General features: G+C 44.4%; 2 protein-coding genes across 5 annotated transcripts in view; one reads left to right on the plus strand and one right to left on the minus strand.

Moving 5' to 3' along the window:
* The window catches only part of BUB1 (BUB1 mitotic checkpoint serine/threonine kinase), a 35,731-nt gene extending 27,728 nt beyond the window's left edge, over positions 1 to 8,003 (minus strand). Inside the window, exons 1-6 of the mRNA XM_010959002.3 lie at positions 7,863 to 8,003; positions 4,254 to 4,313; positions 4,034 to 4,172; positions 2,997 to 3,193; positions 1,309 to 1,352; positions 550 to 650 (exon numbers count right to left, since the gene is read on the minus strand). Of these exons, the coding sequence (XP_010957304.2) occupies positions 550 to 650; positions 1,309 to 1,352; positions 2,997 to 3,193; positions 4,034 to 4,172; positions 4,254 to 4,313; positions 7,863 to 7,888 (567 nt within the window). The 5' untranslated portion in view covers positions 7,889 to 8,003. The remainder of the gene's footprint in view (positions 1 to 549; positions 651 to 1,308; positions 1,353 to 2,996; positions 3,194 to 4,033; positions 4,173 to 4,253; positions 4,314 to 7,862) is intronic.
* A 9,209-nt stretch (positions 8,004 to 17,212) lies between these two features.
* ACOXL (acyl-CoA oxidase like) overlaps positions 17,213 to 18,785 on the plus strand; it is a 255,445-nt gene continuing 253,872 nt past the window's right edge. For all 4 annotated transcript variants that reach the window (XM_074354662.1, XM_074354663.1, XM_074354664.1 and 1 more), the window contains exon 1: positions 17,213 to 17,445. In XM_074354662.1, the coding sequence (XP_074210763.1) occupies positions 17,321 to 17,445 (125 nt within the window). In that variant the 5' untranslated portion in view covers positions 17,213 to 17,320. The remainder of the gene's footprint in view (positions 17,446 to 18,785) is intronic.

Here is an 18,785-nt window from a genome sequence, read left to right on the forward strand (position 1 = left end):
CTAAGTTTGAGGAGAGTAAAAAGAATTATAATTTGGCATTAGAGTAAAATGGGAAACACAAGTGAACATAAAACAGAAAGAGTGCCCTGGGAAACTGGAAATATAACTGCCGGGGAGAGCAGAGCCCTGGCTGAGATTACAGTCCCAAGATCTGAGTGTTTTAAGGGGGGCCCAGGAGCCTCCAGGTGGGTGTGTGAATTGAGGTAGGGAATCCTGCCTGGGCCTGTTAGAGGGAGGCCCGCAGAACAAAGGAGGAGAGAGGCTGCTGGGGTGGAGATGAAGACAGGTGGCCATGTAGTGGGGGGTCCCTGGGTCAGACAGGTGCAGGGAGCAATGGTCAGTGAGTTACTATAAATGTAATATTTGAAGTGAGCAGCGGTGGATGATGACAGGCCCAGAGAGGAGCCACAGGCACAGGTGGCTGACGTGGAGGTTAGAGTCTTGGGAGGCAAGTTCAAAGAAATGAGATGCCCAGGATGTGGAAGGCAGTGGGATGACGGTTCAATACAATTCCTGGTTTCCACGTGAACTACAAACAATTTTTATTACCTGATTCTTAGAAATGCAGGCTGAGTTATTTCCTGGATTTGATTGTGTTGTTACCATTTGGTTTAAAACCTGAGCATCATGCAGAGATTCTGAGGTTCTCGCTATGAGGGGAAAGGGATGAAATAAAGAGGAATAAGGGTAAAACCATATTCAATAAAATTATGACAAATACATGCTTGTGATCTTTCAAAAAGTAGCATTTAAAGAAACTCATTTACATTGCCTCAGAAATGTAACTGAAACACTTGATAAGTAAGAGAAATATTATAGAGGCAATTTTCTAACCAAATGCCCAAGGAAGTCCCTGAAAGAAATGTAAACTCTAGCTATTTTAAACAACAGGATAGAACAGTCAGTGCTTAATGATGAAATGTAATCTTTATTTCTTAAAAAACAAAAATCACCACATTTCTTTAAAAGTTGTATTAAACACATTCGATTTAATTCAGAACAGATGTACGCCAGAGTAAGAAGTAAGTTGTCTTCTATTTGGTGCAATTTTTGTTTAAAAAAAAGTCCTAAACATACAAGGTTATCACCACGTTTTTCATGTGGGTTTTCTTTTAAAGTGCTAAGACAGAGCCCCTGCTGTCCAGGGCGATTTCTTAGGCATCATTGTTAGCAGGGTGCCTTTCCATTACCTAAGACAATATAGTCAATAAATACTGGATGGATTTTTTTTTTAAGGAAAAAAAAAGGCAGTACAAATCAGAGGCTAAATTACCAACACTTTGGACATTTTAAAAAGCATCATTTTACCTTGAGTTGGCACATGGGTTTCGGTGAGACGGGTCTGAAATAACCTAAAAGAGAGCAGTAAAGGTATCACTATAGATTAAAACTTAGTTTAATATATATTTACATTAAAGTGAAAACTAACCATGATAGACAGCTTACTATAAGCTGGTAAAGACTAAGGTTAATGTAAAGAATGTAAAGGTGAATTTTAGGGTTGCTTCAAAATTAAAAAAAAAATTCTGGGATTATTTTCATACCCAATATACTTACATTAGAAAAAATTCTTCTTTTGCCTAGTGTATGTCAGAATTTCTTAAATTCACATAACAAATATACCCTCCTTCTCTGTGGGTATCAAGTATCAAATGTAACAACATCGAGTGTTTGAACTCTCTCTTTTATGCATTGCATATATTAGAACATAATGGATAGTATAATGTTTTAAAGAAAGATGTGAAAGTACAAAACTACTTTAAAAAGCAGATACATTACTGTACCTGCTGCAAGAACTTCTTAAATATGTCATTTCACGGCATCTTTGCACATCAATCAACCTGTCAACCAATATGCCTGACATTTTTGGGTGATGGGAGCAAGAGTGTATAGTATGGAGAGACTAAGACACATACAACCAAATGCAGAAAATGTCAAGTGTTTGACTCTTAATGCAAACAAACCAATGGTTAAAAAAGAAATTACATGAGGAATGACTGAAAATTAGATTAAAGAATTATTGTTCATTCTGTTAGGTATGAGAATGGTATGAGGTTTTGGAAGAAACCACCTTTTGAGGTGTTTAAGGAAGTGTTTGGGGTAAAATATTTTGCTATCTTGGATTTGCTTTCAATCCTTCAGCACAAGGAAGAGCATGAGCCCTGGAGTAAAGCTGAAAACAATGCGTATATGAAGTGCCAGCAAGGGACAGGCTGGCTCTGTGCTGCGGGGGAGGGAACAGCAAAAACAGCCCAACCCCCTGAGCAGTAATTTGGCTACAGGCACCACAAGCCTGAACACTCTTCATACACCCTTAACTCCACAGTTTCAATTCTGAGAAGCTATCAGAAGGAACTAGAGAAAAATAGGAAATACTTTTATGAGGGAGAAAAGACCTTGACACAGGCTTGCATATGTACGTTAGATATGACTGCAATCCTATTACAAGCAGAGAAAAAAATGCCAACCCAAACTGCCAGGTTTCTTCTGCTTCTTCAGCTTTCCGTATCAGGGTATATGTAAATGTACCCTAACGTGAGGTGTACCTAATCACTGAAAAGTTGAAAATCGTGAAAACAATGTTATTCATTAAGATATTCATTATGTTGTTCTTTATAAAAATCAAATTGTTGGAAACAACTTAAATGCTGCATTGGACCAATGAAATTATGACACAGCTCTGGGACAGTAGTACAAAAGTGCATAATTTCTTAAGAGCAGTATAAATGTGTATCACAGACACACAGTATGGCTGACCGTTCAAATACACAGACACTAAGGTATACACAGGTCTAGGAAAAGGTATTGGAAGGAGATGCATGAAAATGTTAACTGTAATCTTTTTGGGCAGTTTTTCTTTATACTTTTCTATACATCCACATTTTCCCCCATGAGAAGGATATCCCTGTACAAACAGAACAATAAAACCCTTTTAAGAACAAACATTACGTTTGCAGATAGGAGACTGCGAGGAGTTTATTTCATTTCCAAACTACCTGTATTGCTGTTGCAGCAGCTCCCCGGGTTCGGCCTGGTTTTGAATCCCTCTCCGGAAAACAGCACTGGCGTGCTGCCACTGCCCCCGGCCTTCCAGGTGCCCAGCCCAGGCTACGTACAGGGGAGCCGACTGCGTCCCGATGCCGTGGTTGTACAGAAACTCAAAAAACTGATGCAGGTCACTGTTGCACTCGGCCTGGGGAAACCCAAAGCGAACAAACATAAGAACAAAGGCGCTGCCAGTCTCGGTGTGGCCTGGGATCAGCCAGCCCTCAGTCCCCTTGGAGGCTTCAGATGTACTGAGCAGGGAGGGAGAGCAAGGCCTGTATGGTCCGACAACAGCAAGCCTCAAAGTCAAGCTCATTCCTCTCCTTGACATTCATTGTCCCTCAAATTACCGACACTACTTCCCAAGATAGCAGGGTCAGCAATGCATTATGTAAAGTTATATTTGCTCATTTTACATAGGGCACCTTTGATCCTCATATCTTGTAATTCAGTGAGAAAATCTAGGTTTGCCCCATCTGTTCCATTTGTGATTTTATTACTAGAACTTGTATCCCGAAGCTTTTATTTCAAGATTGAAGAGACTCAACCTTTAAAGCCTAATCTGAGGCAGTCTTCTCCTTTTAGTACTAAATTTCCTTTCTGAGAGTTAATATTGTATCAATTATTTACAATAAATTTAATTTACTCCTGGGAACCCTCTTAGTATCTGGGAGTGCCAGCTTATCTCCCCTTCCCTGTATACACTTCTCTTCCAACAATCTTCTTTTAATTTAATGGTTTCTACTTTGTGTTGTCACATTTCATACTTGATACACAGAGAATGAGGTTTTTAAGTTAAATCACTGATTCTACAATACAGAAGCCAAAAGGTTGTAAAATACATGTCTCTGGCCATACAACTTCAAAAAATTATGACTAAGAAACATAAATAATCAAAATAAAAGGCAGCCTAGAATGGGGCAAAAAGCAAAAATACAACATGACTAGAGCCATGACTCTGTGACTATACATCTGAAAGTATACTTACAAATTTTAAACAATAATTGATGAACCTTGGGTCATTGTGGTATCTCTTCTTATCCAGAAATTCCTTCATTAGATGCTCTAATAAAGTTGTCAAATATTCTTTATTCTCAGGAAAATTCTCTTCTACCCACTGCATGTAACTAGAAAAAACATGGATAATATTAATTTTCAGGGCAGCATATAGTTTGTTTCCAGAATCAAAAAATAAACTAAATGCTAACCTTTCCCATTCACCAAGTGGATCATCGCCCTTGTAGCTCTGCATATGGGCTTCAAACATTCTAGGACAGAGAAAAATATGCATATGGGGTTATTAGCAATCATTCCCCAAAGCAAAAGATATACTTTATTTTATATTTATCATTTATACACCTTAAAATGAAAACAATAAATATCAATTCAAATTCACTCAGAAGTGGTCAGAAAACTCAGAAGCAGTCAGTGTTTTTTTCAGAAAAGAGCAAGGCCCCTGGGGCAGTCCGGTAAAGAAACAGCTAAAAGAAGGTCCCCCAGTCTATCCCTGAGAATCTCCTTCTCCTCTCACTGATCCCCAGCGCCACCACCACCACCACGAGGGGCAGCATCCAGAAGTTTGCTGCTTCTCCGCCTGATGCTGGGACCCAGGCGTGGCACTGACCCAGACCCCTCCCCTCGCTGCTCGGGAGCCTGGCCGGAAGACTGGAAGAGGGCTCGTGAATGGGTGCACAGTCCACGGTACCACCGCTCAGGGCTTCCACGTGCAGTTTGCTTTCTGGGCTCAGTGGAACGCAAGGTCCCTGAGGAAGGACACACAATGGCAATGCTCATAGATCAGTGCCACAGCTCCCCGAGAACTCTGCCGGAACCCTACTTCCTCACACCCAACCACCGCTTAAAAAATAAAACCAAGCAAAGCAACGTTCTCCCAGGGGAACCCAGGTGCTAGTGAGGTAAACAAACAAATAAAAAGAAACCTATCAAATATCATCAGATGACATTAAGCACATAGGAAAAAAACCCCAAGTGGTAGAAGGGGTAAGGGTGTGACAAGACTTACTATTTTTAGGTAGAGTGGTCCGGGAAAGCCTGCCTCTCTGAGGGGCTGACATGTGATCAGCGTTAGAGACCCAAGCAGCTGTTTATGCTGAGCTAGGAGAAGGGTGAGGGTGACAAGATCTAATCTGCATTTTAAAATGTCCATTCTGTCTCTCTGAGTGAAGAAGTGGGTGGAGGATGAGAACAGAAGCAGGAAACCAGTTAGGAACCTTCTGCAGAGTTCCAGGGCGCTGAGTGGACCAGGGTGGGAACAACTCAAGTGTAGAATTTGAGTGTTCTGGAGAAAGAGACCATCAGACTTGTTGATGGGGTTGGGTGAGATAGAAAGAGACAGAGAGAGAGTGAGTCAAACTAAGGAGGACTTCTTGGTCTCTATCTGAGAAGTTACACGATTTTTCAGGGGAGGGGAAAAAAGGTTTGAAAGTCATACTTTCTTCTAGCTATCACCTTATGATATAAATGAAATCAATGTTTCTTATGACTCAAAATCCAGAAGCCACAAAGGAAGAGCTAGATAAAGTCCACTATATATAAACAAGAAGCTTCTCCATGTCAAATAAACAAAACAAGAAAAACACCAAGCAGTCAAGAGAAATGATAAACTGGGATTACCAAAACAGAGCTTCTAGAAATTGGGGGAAAAAAAAAAACCAAAACAACTCAATTGAAAAAATGAACAAAAGAAAAATACTCGACTCCTCTCATAAGAGAAATTCACCTCACTGAGATACAATTTCTTACCCACCAGATTGCAAAAATATGACAACAGTGTACAGGGGAAGCCAGGGAATCAGGCACTCTTACCACTCGCTTGCAGGTGGGAATGTACTCAGTTCCTGCCAAGGGAACTAACTGGTAATAACATCTCCCAGAATTACAGATGGATTTACTTTTGAGCTAGTGAAGCCACTGCTGGGAATCTAGAGGACAGATTCAACTGTGTGTATAGAAAATGTCACGTGTACAAGAATTTTCACTGTGGCACTATTTGTAATAGCAAGAGATTGTCCACAACCCAAGTATCCATCAGTGGGGCACTTTTTTGACCAGTTATGGTACATGGAATATCATGCAGCTGTAAAAAGGAATGAGAAAGAATCTATGGATTGATAAAGTGAAATCTCCAAGGATAGTGTTAAGCAAAAAAAAAAAAAAAAAAAAGCAGTGTATATGTTCTGCTACATTTTACGTGAGATTAAGATAGGAATTGTACACACATGTGCATACACATATATAGATATGTTCATATAAATACTTATATTTACAAAAAGAAACCCTTGAAATATAAACTAGAAAAATGGTTATATATGAGAGGGTGGGAGGGCAGTCAGGTGTAGATCTCAGTGAACAGTTTTCTAAATCTTTTTTTTAAACCATGCAAATATATTACTTACTTTTAAAAACTAAAAGAATTCCTAAATTTTGGATCTCCTCATGCATAACTGCAGATAAATCCCCACAAGCTATAAGCAGTATAAAAGCTCTTTTTTGAAAAAAATGTTTTAGTGAGGAGGAGGTAATTTTAGTTTATTTATGTTTATTTTTTTAAACGGAGGTACAGAGAATTGAACCAGGACCTTGTGCACGCTAAGCACTTTACCACTGAACTATACCCTCCCCCTAAAAATTCTTAAGTTATGAAATAACTTTCTTTCTCCTGAAGTATATATAAGAATAGGCCCAAAGTAAACATTTCATGTTATGATATCAACTACATTTCCCTAGTGAGATATACTAATAAACACACTGTAAATTAATACTAAAACACCCAGCTCAGTGCAAATTAGCCTTTGGAAAGGCAAAGTAAGGTCAGAAATACCTTATATCTCTCTTAAAATGGGGGGAAATGAGACTCTAAAACTTAAATCCTGCAGGCTAAAGAAAAAGTCTTATGACAAATAGATTTTTGTTCTGACGGCACTTAAAAATCTGGGTCTTTTGATCCCAAAGAGAGTAAGATTAACCTGGTGCTGATAAAGCTAACCAGTTTTAACTTCCTGTCACATATGATTAACTGTTTTGAATGCTTTTCAAACAGTCTAAATAAATCACCGAGGTCATAAAAAGTAAAGGCGTGAGAATTTTAAAAATTGTTAGCAGGTTGATATAAATGACAATAAATATAGCTTTCTTTCCCCCTTAAAGTGCAGATTATTCAAAGACTTTAGAAAATTGACCGTGGGATTACGGGTTAGAGAAATTTTACGTTCTCTCCCTATCATAGAATTTTAAAAATAAGTCGCTTTGAAAGGTTCTCACGAAACCTACACAGAAGTTTTAGTTTTTGATTGGGTTAGACGGTTTTCTTCCACAGCGGCGATCTGCCCAGAGGGGATTCCTTACAAAGAATAAAGGAGAACTGAGGGCCTCAGGAACCATCCAAATTCCCCTCAAACTGCCGCTCTGGGGCCGCAGCTAGGCCGAAGGACGTGAGTCTCGGGGGGAGCCCCCGGGACAGGCGCGCGGTCCTTCCCACGACGCACGGGGGCCCACAGCACAGCTGGGGTGGGGTGAAGGTGGGGGGGGTGAAGGTGGGGCGAGGTGAAGGTGGGGTGCGGTGAGGGTGGGGTGAGGTGAGAGTGGGGTGAGGTGAATGTGGGGTACGGTCAGGGTAGGGGCGGACAAACTCGAGGACCAAGGAAAGGGGCGGGAGGGACGAAGGGAGGCAGGACTAGGGCGAAACGCGCCGGGGACCTGCAGACCGCCAGGCCCGAACCCAGGTGCCCCAGTCCCCTCGCGGTCGGCAGCCGGGGATCACGCCCCCGGCCCCCGTCACCCAACAGGCTGACACTTACTGAAAGACATTTTCCGGGTTATCCATGGCGAGAGGACGCGAGCCACCCGCAGCCCCTACTTGAGCCGCGAGCGAGGAGCCGCCGCCGATTCGAAACGCCCGCGCAGCCGCAGTCGCCGCGACGAGCGTTTGCAAGGCGCCTGGCCATTGGCCCCGCCTGCAGACGGGATGGCCAATTGCCGGGGCCGTTGCCTGGAGACCAAGCCCCGCCTCCCTCCCGCGCGCCGGCAGCTCCTCCCACTTCCCCACACCCTTGTTGAACTTTAAGCTCGCCGCGACCCAAGGAGGGGATGGGTTTTGGGGTGCTGCGTGATGAGGGGGCCCTAGGTTGGTTCAGGCGTAGGGAATGGGTTTTTTCCTTAGCCGTCCAAACTGCAACTGGTTTACATAATTACATGATTAAGGCATCATCCCAGGGAAGGCATAGTTGGAGAAAAATAACTAACTTGAGGTTCCCGAGGTGGAAGAAACTGTGCCTCGGCCCTTGGGTCCAGGGAGTCGTGCCTCTTCGACCCTTTACTTAAGTGTATAAACTGAAATCATCATGCCTGGTTTATGCAAAGAAGAAAAATAATCCCGTTTGCGGAGTTGAGGCTTGCTTAAGGTCTCAGAGCCCAGAGGGAAATACCTGCCTCTGGCTTAGGAGATAGGCAGGTGGGGTGAAAATGGAACCCTGCCGAATGGCACATCTCCCCATTTCCCGCAGTTTTCTCTTCAGCGTCCCCGATGTAAAAGAACCTAGAGACTGAAGCCCATGAAATTTTGGTTCCAGACCTTAAAATACTGTGGCAGAGAGTTAGAGAGTGACTCATCAAAGGCCCAGGGAAAAACCTAAATGGGGTTTTGGCTTAGCAGTAACAACATGAGGGCACGTTGGTAGTCACTTTAGGGTTAGTTATGTAAAAGTATACATGGCAGACGAAAGTGATGGGTTGGTATCCTTGGAGACTTCTAGGCTTGATTTAACTGAGCTGAAAGGCTTTATGAGTGCTCAAGGGACTGGGGGCTGTTCCTATATCCAACTGGTGATGAAAAGAATAGAAGACTTTGGTTAGAGTATAGAACGGCGGCAAGAAAGCTTTCACCATCTTCTGTGGAATTAGGAGCTCTGGAGACCAAGGACTTACAAATTAGAAAATCAAAACTGAAGACACCTCTTTGTAAAGGAGTCCAGATGTCTAAGAGGAAATACCTAATACGCTGATGCTTCCTACCTGAGAGTGAGTTGGAAAGGAGTCAGCCTAACCGTCTCTAACCCTTGGTCTTTTAATAACTTCCCATTCTACTTCTCAAGGTTCTTTCAAGACCCACTTGACAATGTAAGTAAAGTCTAAAGAAATATTCATGTGATTACTTTCCTTTCAGAGAGGCTTTGTGGAGGTTTTGTTTCCTCAAGGGCCCTTAAGTTAAATACTTTTTAAAAAAAATTGGCAGCTTCTGGAAATCCTGATACTCTCAGTGTCCAGAATTTCCTTCAGGGTGTTGATTAATTTGGATCTACACAAGTTTCCAATTTGTGGGGTTGTTACTCAGAGGGTGCTCACTCTGGGGTCTTTAGATCAGTTTTGGGTTCTGCTAACCATCACAGGAAATTAACACATTTTGGTCTCACTACCTGAGATTTTTAACTTGTGTCTGATAGTGCCTCAATCAGTCATCACTCAGGAAATGTTGACTAAGCATCCATTATATGCTAGGTACTATTGGATTTATTCCTAAATCCTGTCCTTACAAAACTAGTGGTTTTGTCTGGGAGATGAACCTGGAAACATAGAAAATTTTAAGTACTAAATTAATCTGTATGAAGTGTTCAGTTAATATACATATGATTTAGACTATCTAGTGGGGAGTCCAGAGGAGGGAGGGGACACAGGGCCTGTCAGAGAAAGCTGCTTGGGGAATGTAGGGCCTGACTTGGGCCTTGAACAGGCAAGGGGAGGATCTGGGTCACGGAGAGCCTGGGGAGGTCATTCATGGTGTCAGTCAGAGTTGCTGAAGGAAATCACCCTTGAGGACTCTTGTAAATGAGTAGTGGAGATTCTTTTGGAAAGACTGGTTTGATAGTTTGATGTCGAATCTTAAATGCTAGATTAAAGAGTTTGTACTTGATCTTGATAGTGAACTGGGCCTTTTGGGAACAAACAGCACTGTGGTCATGGGACCTCATGGTAGTTATATTAGCTCTGCTCTGTTTTATGAAAGCCACAGAGATTGTCTGCCCGCCTTCATTTCTACTACTAGGAGTTTCTCTCCCACCAGGCATGTTTGTGGGGTAGGGTAAAGTACTGGATGCTCTTCCACATTGCTTCCTATAAAGAGCACGACTCCCTATGAAGCCCTGATGCCAATCACTGTGGGTGAATCTAGGAGTAACAGAAGTAAGTACTAAGATTGTCAGCAGTTATTGGAATCTGAGGCATTTCTAGGAATAATTTCTTGGCTTACACAGTGTCTTCCCTTTGTCCTTAATTATGGAAGTCCCTCTCTACCATTATTCTTATTCTGAGGGAGAATTACAATGACCCTCCCACACAGTGTGTTCATCATAATGTCCCTATTAGGTTAACTGACCCTGTTTCTAAGAGATCCTGAAGTATGGGGAATAGGGGAGGGAGGGGAGCACAGGAGAGTCAGAGAGCCGTAATTTGCAGACTTTAACCTGGTATTGGAGGCAGAGGGAATGGAATGTAAAGTAGGAAATCAGATCTCAAGGAGGGAGAGTTCTCAGAACACAGTGATGTTTTCAGTACATAAGGAAAAGAAAAGAAAGATAATTCAAGGGCCTGGGAGAATTGACAGAATCAGGCCATTGAAGCTGGGGAAGGCTGCCACTTTGCTTTTAGACCTGTTGAGATGGAGGCATCTGGACTTGGCATGGTGGAAGGAAGGCAGAAACAGGCCTGGTCCAAACTTCAGGATCTCATTAAAGGAAGTTTCATGTGCGGTTTCCTAAGCCTTGAATGACTGTTTTTTTCCCTAAGAGCTTCACATTATGTCTACATGTCAGGGTTAAATGAAGAACTTCCAAATCATCTTATGAAAAATAGTTTGATGATGAAAATCTGTAAGTGCTGGCAGTTCACATACATTCACAAAACTATGAAAAATGTGTGCAGTTTAATACAGCTTTACAGTATTTATTATTTTTATTACTACACTAACAGTTATTATCCTTGAGGTCTTCCTTTGTTTAATTTGGAATTTTTTAATAATATAGAATGTGGTAGATGGATTCTCTTTTACATCATAGCAGTCATGATAACATTAAAACTGTAGTGCTTTGTTTAAAGCTCTAGTGAGTTCAGTTGGCTGCCTATGAGAGGGAATGAATATGGTCCTCTTGCCTACAACGATGAAAGATTAGGGATGTGCTTAGTACTAAGGCAACCTCCATATATGTTGGTTTAAACACCATTAGAGATGCTTTCTAGGCCTTTCTCTGCAATCCCGATGAGCTAGCCATTTTAATGTTACCTGTTTTTATCAGGTTCCATCAGCCCAAGTGCTGCAAAACTAGTCATAGTCCCCTGGGAAAATGGTACTCAAATATTGCTGGTGGGTTTGAGAATTGTTATAGTTGCTTTGGAAAGTTCTGTCAATATCTGTCAACAAAAACCCAACCCAGCCAACCATCCCACTCCCAGGAACAGGATGCATGGAGTGAAGCACGGGGGTGGGTGAGGGGCTGAGTACAGGTTGCTATGCTGCCCCCAGAGCAGTGGCTCAGAGCTGGAAACAAAGTCTGTGCTCCGGGGACAGCTGTGTGAGGATTGGATCACTCTCACCATGGAATTATTGCACCCATTAAAAAAGTGAGTCAAGTCTATAGCAACGACTCGGTGGCATTTCCCTTGTATTCAGTTACATGTGAAGAGCGAGAGGCAGAGATGAAAATGTTGTAACTCAAAAATCCCAAGTCCATATATGTTGCTGTAAATGGTAAAATTTCATTCTTTTTAATGGCTGAGTGGTATTCCCTTGTATATATATACACCATACCACATCTTCTTTATCCATTCATCTGTTGATGGACACTTAGGTTGCCTCCATATCTTGGCTATTATAAATAATGCTGCTGTGAACATTGGAGTGCATATATCTTTTTGAATTAGTAGGGTTTTTTTTTTTTCAGATATATACCCAGGAGTGGAATTGTTGGGTCATTTGGTTGTTCTATGTTTAATTTTTTGAGAAACCTCCAAAGTGTTTTCCATAGTGGCTGCGTCAATTTACATTCCCACCAGCAGTGTATAAGGACTCCCTTTTCCCCACATCCTCACCAACGATTGTTATTTATGTTCTTTTTGATGATAGCCATTATGACAGGTATGAGGTGCTGTCTCATTGTGGTTTTGATCTGCATTTCTCTGATGTTTAGCAACGTTGAACATCTTTTCATGTGCCTGTTGACCATCTGCATTTCCTCTTGGGAATAATGTTTATTCGGTTCTTCTACCCATTTTTTAATCAGGTTGTTTTTTTTTTCTTGATGTTGAGTTACATGAGCTGTTTGGATATGTTGGATATTAACCGCTTGTCCGTCATACCATTTGCAAATATTTTCTTCCATTCAGTAGGTTGTCCTTTCATTTTGTCAAAGGTTTCTTTTGCTATACAAAAGCTTCTAAATTTAGTTAGGTCCCATTTGGTTATTTTTGCTTTTATTTCTGTTGTTTTAGGAGATGGAGCCAAAAAAATTATTGCTATGATTTATGTCAGAGTGTTCTGCTTACGTTTTCCTCTAGGATTTTTATCGTATCTGGTCCTATATATAGGTCTTAAATCCATTTTGAGTTTATTTTTGTATATAGTGTTAGAGAATGGAGAGTATTATGCTAAGTGAAAAAAGTTGACAGAGAAAGACAAACACTGTCTGATATCACTTATATGTGGAATCTGAAAAATAGAACAAACTAGTGAATATAACAAAAAAGAGTCAGACTTACAGATATAGAGAACAAACTAGTGGTTACCAGTGGGGAGAGGGGCAATATAGGGGTAGGGGATTAAGAGGTACAAACTATCAGGTATAAAATAAGCTACAAGGATATATTGTACAACATGGGGAATATAGCCAATATTTTATAATAACTATAGATGGAGTATAACCTTTATGAGTTGTGAATCACTATATTATACACCTGTAACTTATATTATATTGTTCAGCAACTATACTTCAATTAAAAATATATACATATAACATTGAAAAGAAACCCAAAGTGTGAAGGGAAAAAGATAACCTGAAATGTAGTGACATAAAGTTTTAGAATTTTATAACAATTTGTGATAACACGGTAAGCTGAATTCTCCCTGTAAGAGCATATGGTGTATCTTTAGTATAATTTACCATTTATCTTAAAAGGAAAATTTTGACACCATTTGGCTACTAGCTATAGAAGTCAGACTAATGTTCTGATTATAGTCATAAGTGAAAGGGTATATTTCAAAAATGACTGGACCAGGCATCATTCACCAGAAATACTTTTTATTAGGCTTCCAAGTTAGCCTGGAAAGGCTTTAACTGAAGTCCAAAATAATAATTGTCAAAGTTATAGAAATTCCTAGTTGTTGATAAAATTCTATTACTCTAAAAAAAGTACAGTGACATAGTACAATAAATTTAAAAAATTGCTCTTTATAATCTTAAATATATGTGACTGCCATTACGTTGCAGCTAAAACTGACCCAACACTTGCAGCCATCTTGGCCCATGTCTATTCCGAGTGCCTTTATGTTGGATTTTACTACTATTTTCCATTTAAAAGGAATTGGGAGTTTAGCTGAATCCCTGTTTGAGTAAAGAAAAGATCGGTAGGTTTCTTTTATATCGTATCATTGCCTAGAATAGAAGGATTTTTTCAGACTTAATGGATTTTGGGGAAGTATTGTGAAAGCTTACACTGGAAGTGTCACAGCAATTTTTGTACCAAGATTATAATAATGATTAAAATATAATTATTTGGAACAAGTTGAATCTGTGAGAGCCATGAGTTTATGTGAAATTTGTGTCAAAGATTGGCCATATGCTGGTTACACTTCTCCCTTTTCTTGAGTACAAACTATGTTTTCTTGTCCTTTTGACTATAGGTGGAGTCATAAGACTGTTTGTCACCAGGGAAAAAGGAGGCAGGTTATCAGGGTGATCCTGGAATTGTTGCAGCAAAGTGTGTTACAGCTCAGTGTTACAGCTCAGTCATGACAGCAACCTGGATCCCGTGAGAGACCAAATAGCCCTAGTATTGTTGGAGAACTCAGATTCATTATGCCAGCAGGCCCAGAGGAGTTAACACTCCAAGCTCTGGACCCCGTCTGTAGGTTTACATAGCCTTTTATAGGCTACCAGTCTAGACTTTGCAACATTTTGCAACATCAAATGCAAATAAGGTATAACAAAGGTGACTAATTAGGAACAAGCTTTGTAGAAATGGACTAATCAGGAGTGAGGGAAATGGGCCAATCAGGAGTTAGCTCAGGGAACCAATAGACTCTTAGGGGTAAGTTCTGCTTTCCTAGAAGTAAGCCACGTCAGAGTTTTAAAAAGTGAGATAATGCCACTGGGCCAGGGAACTGAATGGTGCTGGCAGGAGGGCAGTGGCCTTGCCTGGGGGTCCTGCTGTCTTTTTCATGGGGCTTCCCACCTCAGAATGAAGCTGTGGCTGTTTGGAGGGGAGGGTATTCCTGAGGACAGCGTGGTGGGGGTTTCTGGAATCTTTCCCTTCCCTCTCCCTGGGCATATATAAGTCTGGCTTCTGGCATAGGAGATACAGGAAGCAAAAGACGCCTGAGTTTTCTCATTGCAAACTATGCTTGAGGGCCCTGTTCACAGAGTGACAACATAAAGGGGACAGCCAGTTCTCCGGGCTGCTCCATGCACCACCTCTTGTTCCCAGCCCAGGGCTCCATGTGGAGGCAGACGGTGTCCGGTGGGGGAGGCAGTAGAGCTTATCATCCTCACATCTCAGGGCTCTTGGAAATGTTGATGAGACAGGAAGGAGGGGCTGATCGGGGGCTAAGGCTCTGCATAGACCGGTGAGGCCAGGGAAGGGTAAATCTTAGCTATTACCATTACTGGGACTCCCGAGGTACTCAAACTGGGGAGCATTGGGAAGCATGGGGGATGGTATAAATTAGTTTCCCCAAATGCCCCATTTCTCTCCTCAAACCTAGCACAGGGACTGGACCAAACCGTGAGAGGCCATGCCCTGCAGAGTCCTCATCTGAAAAGAAGGGGCTGACTGAATGAGCTCTGGGGTGCCCCCAGATCTGGTTGTCATGGTTCCCTGATTTCTAAAAGCACAATAAAGTCCTCTGAGAACAGTCTGTGCCGCATGCAGCACGGAGCCCTGCGCCCTGGACTACAGTGTTCGTGCCCCAGGCCTCCATGAAGGCCGCATCCACAAAGTTTGCTGAGGCCCCCAGGCCAGTCCTGCTGGGGCATGTACTGGAAGGTGGGGCCTGAGGTCCTGTGAGGCCTGGGTCCTCTGCCTTGGAGAGCCGTGAGCCCTTGGGCAAGTCATTAACCTCGCTGGTCACTCATCTGCAGAAAGAACTTAAAGGAGTCTTGCCCGCCTGATGCACATGGTCATCTGCACATGGGAACGTCCTCTCATGTCCTAGCTGTGGGCCCACCTCTCTAGCAAGGGCCAAGGGTCTGGGAGCAGCACAGAGTGCAGCCTTCCTCTTGTATGGAGGGCCTAATGCCACCTGGTCCACTGAGCATCCGTTCATCCTTCTCAGAGACCTGTGACCCTGGGTTCCTTCATTTCCCTTATGAGGCCCGGGTGCGGGAACCCTGGTTCTGATCCCAGCCTTTCTCTCCATGTCTTTCTTCTGGTATCTCACTGGGGAGAGTTATTCTATCCAGACTGATAAAGAAGGAAATGCCCCCTTCTGTTTGGTATCCCATGGTGCTTGGAGCTCCAGGATCTGTCTTATGACTCAGAGAAGATGAGTTAAATTAAAAAAATAAAATAAAATACAAAGATAACATTGGGAAAGTATGCTGGAGCAGAAGGGTGGAAAGGGAACCCGGGTCCCTGGGGTAGAGCCACTGAATTAGCCCTCGGGCTCTCCTGCTTTCAGGCTTCCTGTTATGTTCCCTTATTCACTGCCTCTGGTTCGGTATTGTTATTTGCAGCTGCACAGATGGTGTGATGGACAGAATAATGGCCCACTAAAGATGTTCACCTCCTCATCCCCAGAACCTGTGTGGTATCTCACCCAGGAAAGGGGATGTTGCCGATGTGATTAAATTACAGATATTGAAATAAGGAGACTATCCTGGATTATCTGGGTGGGCCCAGTGTAACCACAAGAGTCCTTACAAGAGGGAGACGAGAAGGTCAAAGTCAGAAGCAGACGGGGGAGGAAGCAGAGGTTGTTGGGACACACTTTGAAGACAGAGGAAAGACTCAAATGCACATGGCTTCTAGAAGCTGGAAAAGATGAGGTGGGGCATTTTCCCCTGGAGCCGTCAGGAGAGATCCAGCTGTGCTGATTCCTTGATTTTGGTCTGGTAAAAATGTGGACTTTTGACCTCCAGAACTGTAACAATAAATGTGTGTTGTCCTGAGCCACTCAGTTTGTGGAAATTTGTTACACGGGCCATAGGAAACTGCTGCAGGTGACGCCCATTACCCTAATGACAGCAGACAGCATCCCAGCTGCCAGCTGCACCCCCAACGATCATCTCCCCAGCAGAGTGGTCTTTGGAAGGAACACCTAACATTTCCTACATATTTAAAATGACACTTAGGGAGAGGAAGGGAATGAACATTTGTCACTTCTTAAAAAACAGGAGGGTCCTGGGAAATGATCTTATGTTCGTATTCATAGCCTTGTCTCACCCCCAGCTACCCTGCAGGCCTGGGCCATCCCCAGATTACAGTAATATTAAAGTTCACTGTAATGCCCACTTTGGGGGTGGCAGGGATTTGAGCTGAGCTGCAGCTGATCTGGGGCCAGAGCACCAACTGGGCCACATTGGATCTTGGGAGCCTGGCAAAGAGGCGGTCAGGGGAGGTCCTCTGGGTAGAATGTCTCAGCTCTGAGCAGCCAGGACCTCGTGCCCACATCGTACCTGGAGTCTACTGACCAAATTCCCCTCTAGGGTTCTAATACTTATTTCTGTGTGTGCACAGACTGGAGGGCCAACTGAGCAGAGGGCACGGGGGTCAGAAACTAAAGTCCCAGGGCAAGGCGGTTTTGTTGGGTTGAGAGGAGGCCATTGTGGGAGCCTGACTCCCTGGACTGCTCTTCCTTCGCTCGATGCCGGAGGTAGGGGTCGGGAGAGGGGCAGGGCCAGCGCGGGAGAGGGAGGGGACAAGCAGGTGAGCAGGGAGGAGCCGGCGGGACGCGCGGGGGTGAGAGGGCATAAGCTCCTCCGGCCTCACGTGCGGGCAGCTGGTCGGAGGCGTGGAGGGAAGGCGCCCTGCGGACGCGCAGAGACTGCGCGGCGGGATGGAGCCGGCGCCGGACCTGGGGCTCGGGGACTCGTCCCTGCATCGCTACCTGGACGGCGAGTTCTGGAGCCTCAAGAACGAGCTACGCAGGCTCCTGGGCGGCTGCCCGCTCTTCCGGCACAGGTACCCGCCGCCGCCCGGCCCGGTGCGCCCCGCCGGCTGTGTCCCCTCGGTCCCCGCGGGCACCTCCCGGCGCGCCCCGGGGCGACGGCGAGCTGGGGTGCATGTGCCGCGCCTGGGAGGCAGGGCCCTCCCGACCTGCGCGGATGGGACCGGCCCCCTGAGCCGAGCCGGCGTCTTCTCGGCCCAGGTAGGGGGAGGTGTCCTCCGCCCGCCCCGCTCCCTCCCACAAGGAGATTCGGGGCGAACGGGTGGGGTACGCAGCGGCAGCCAGGGTGCTCGGCCGAGAGTGGTGGCTGGAAGGATCGACCTTACTTCTAAACCTGTTTCTTGAGTTTCTGCCTCTGGGTGTCCCAGCCTTGGTGGGAAGAAGGGGCAGAAACCCGGGATGCGGCGGGCGTGGAGCGCGCCCAGGGCCACCCTGCACCCGGGGCCACCATGCACCCTGTCCGGAACAGGCGCGCGGAAACGAGGGCAGGGCAGGGCACCCCGAATCTGCGGGGAGGTGAGGGCATTTACCTGGCACAGGGGTGGGCTGGTCCTGCCCAGGGCGCATCTGGGCGTCCGCGTGGTGCAGACTCCCAGGGACCCCGCAAGGTACTGGCGTGCAGACGGGCAGCCTAGCAACAGTGGAGGTGCTCGGGTTGTAAGGTGGGCGCAGGTCTACGAGGTCATCTGATGCCAGGACAGCCCTGTGAAGTGGACAGGGGGCTTGGTGCAGCCAGAGTTTGCAGACGGAGAAAATAACTCAGGGACCAGCCCGTCAGGACCGGAACTCAGCCCTGTGTCTCACAGGGGACTGTTTCTCTTGTGCTCTGCTGGACACCTGACCCCATCTCAAGCCACTTTCAGAACCAGGCTTTGGGGTTTTAGTTTAAGAAAGCCCCACTTAAAAACACCAGCATGTGCTGAAGGAAGATTAATTACTTAGCCCAGGTTTAGCCTCAGGGATGAGCTGAGCTGAGAAGAGGGAAGATGCCTGGAGTAAAAGCAGAGTGTCCTTGGCGAGGACGCTGCGTTTCTGTCCTGGGGGTGCCTGGAGGGTGCAGGGGAGTTTAGGGATGGGAAAAGGTGACAGGTGTGAGATGGTGGGTGTGTCCTTCGTGTATCCCCACCTTCTCTTTCCCTCTCTCTCTCTCATACTTTATGCCATGGTTCTCAAAGCTTGGTACAGGGACTTTTGGCAGTACTCAAGACTGCTTCAGGAGCTTCACAGTTAGAAATTACTAATAATTCAAGCTGTTGGCAGCTTTTCATTCTCGTTTTCTCACGAATGTATGTATAGTGGTGGTTCCCAGCGACTACATAATGTGTAATATTCCAACACATTTGCAGGAGCAGAT

The sequence above is a fragment of the Camelus bactrianus genome, chromosome 28 (genome assembly GCF_048773025.1).
Source record: "Camelus bactrianus isolate YW-2024 breed Bactrian camel chromosome 28, ASM4877302v1, whole genome shotgun sequence".
Taxonomy (NCBI): domain Eukaryota; kingdom Metazoa; phylum Chordata; class Mammalia; order Artiodactyla; family Camelidae; genus Camelus; species Camelus bactrianus.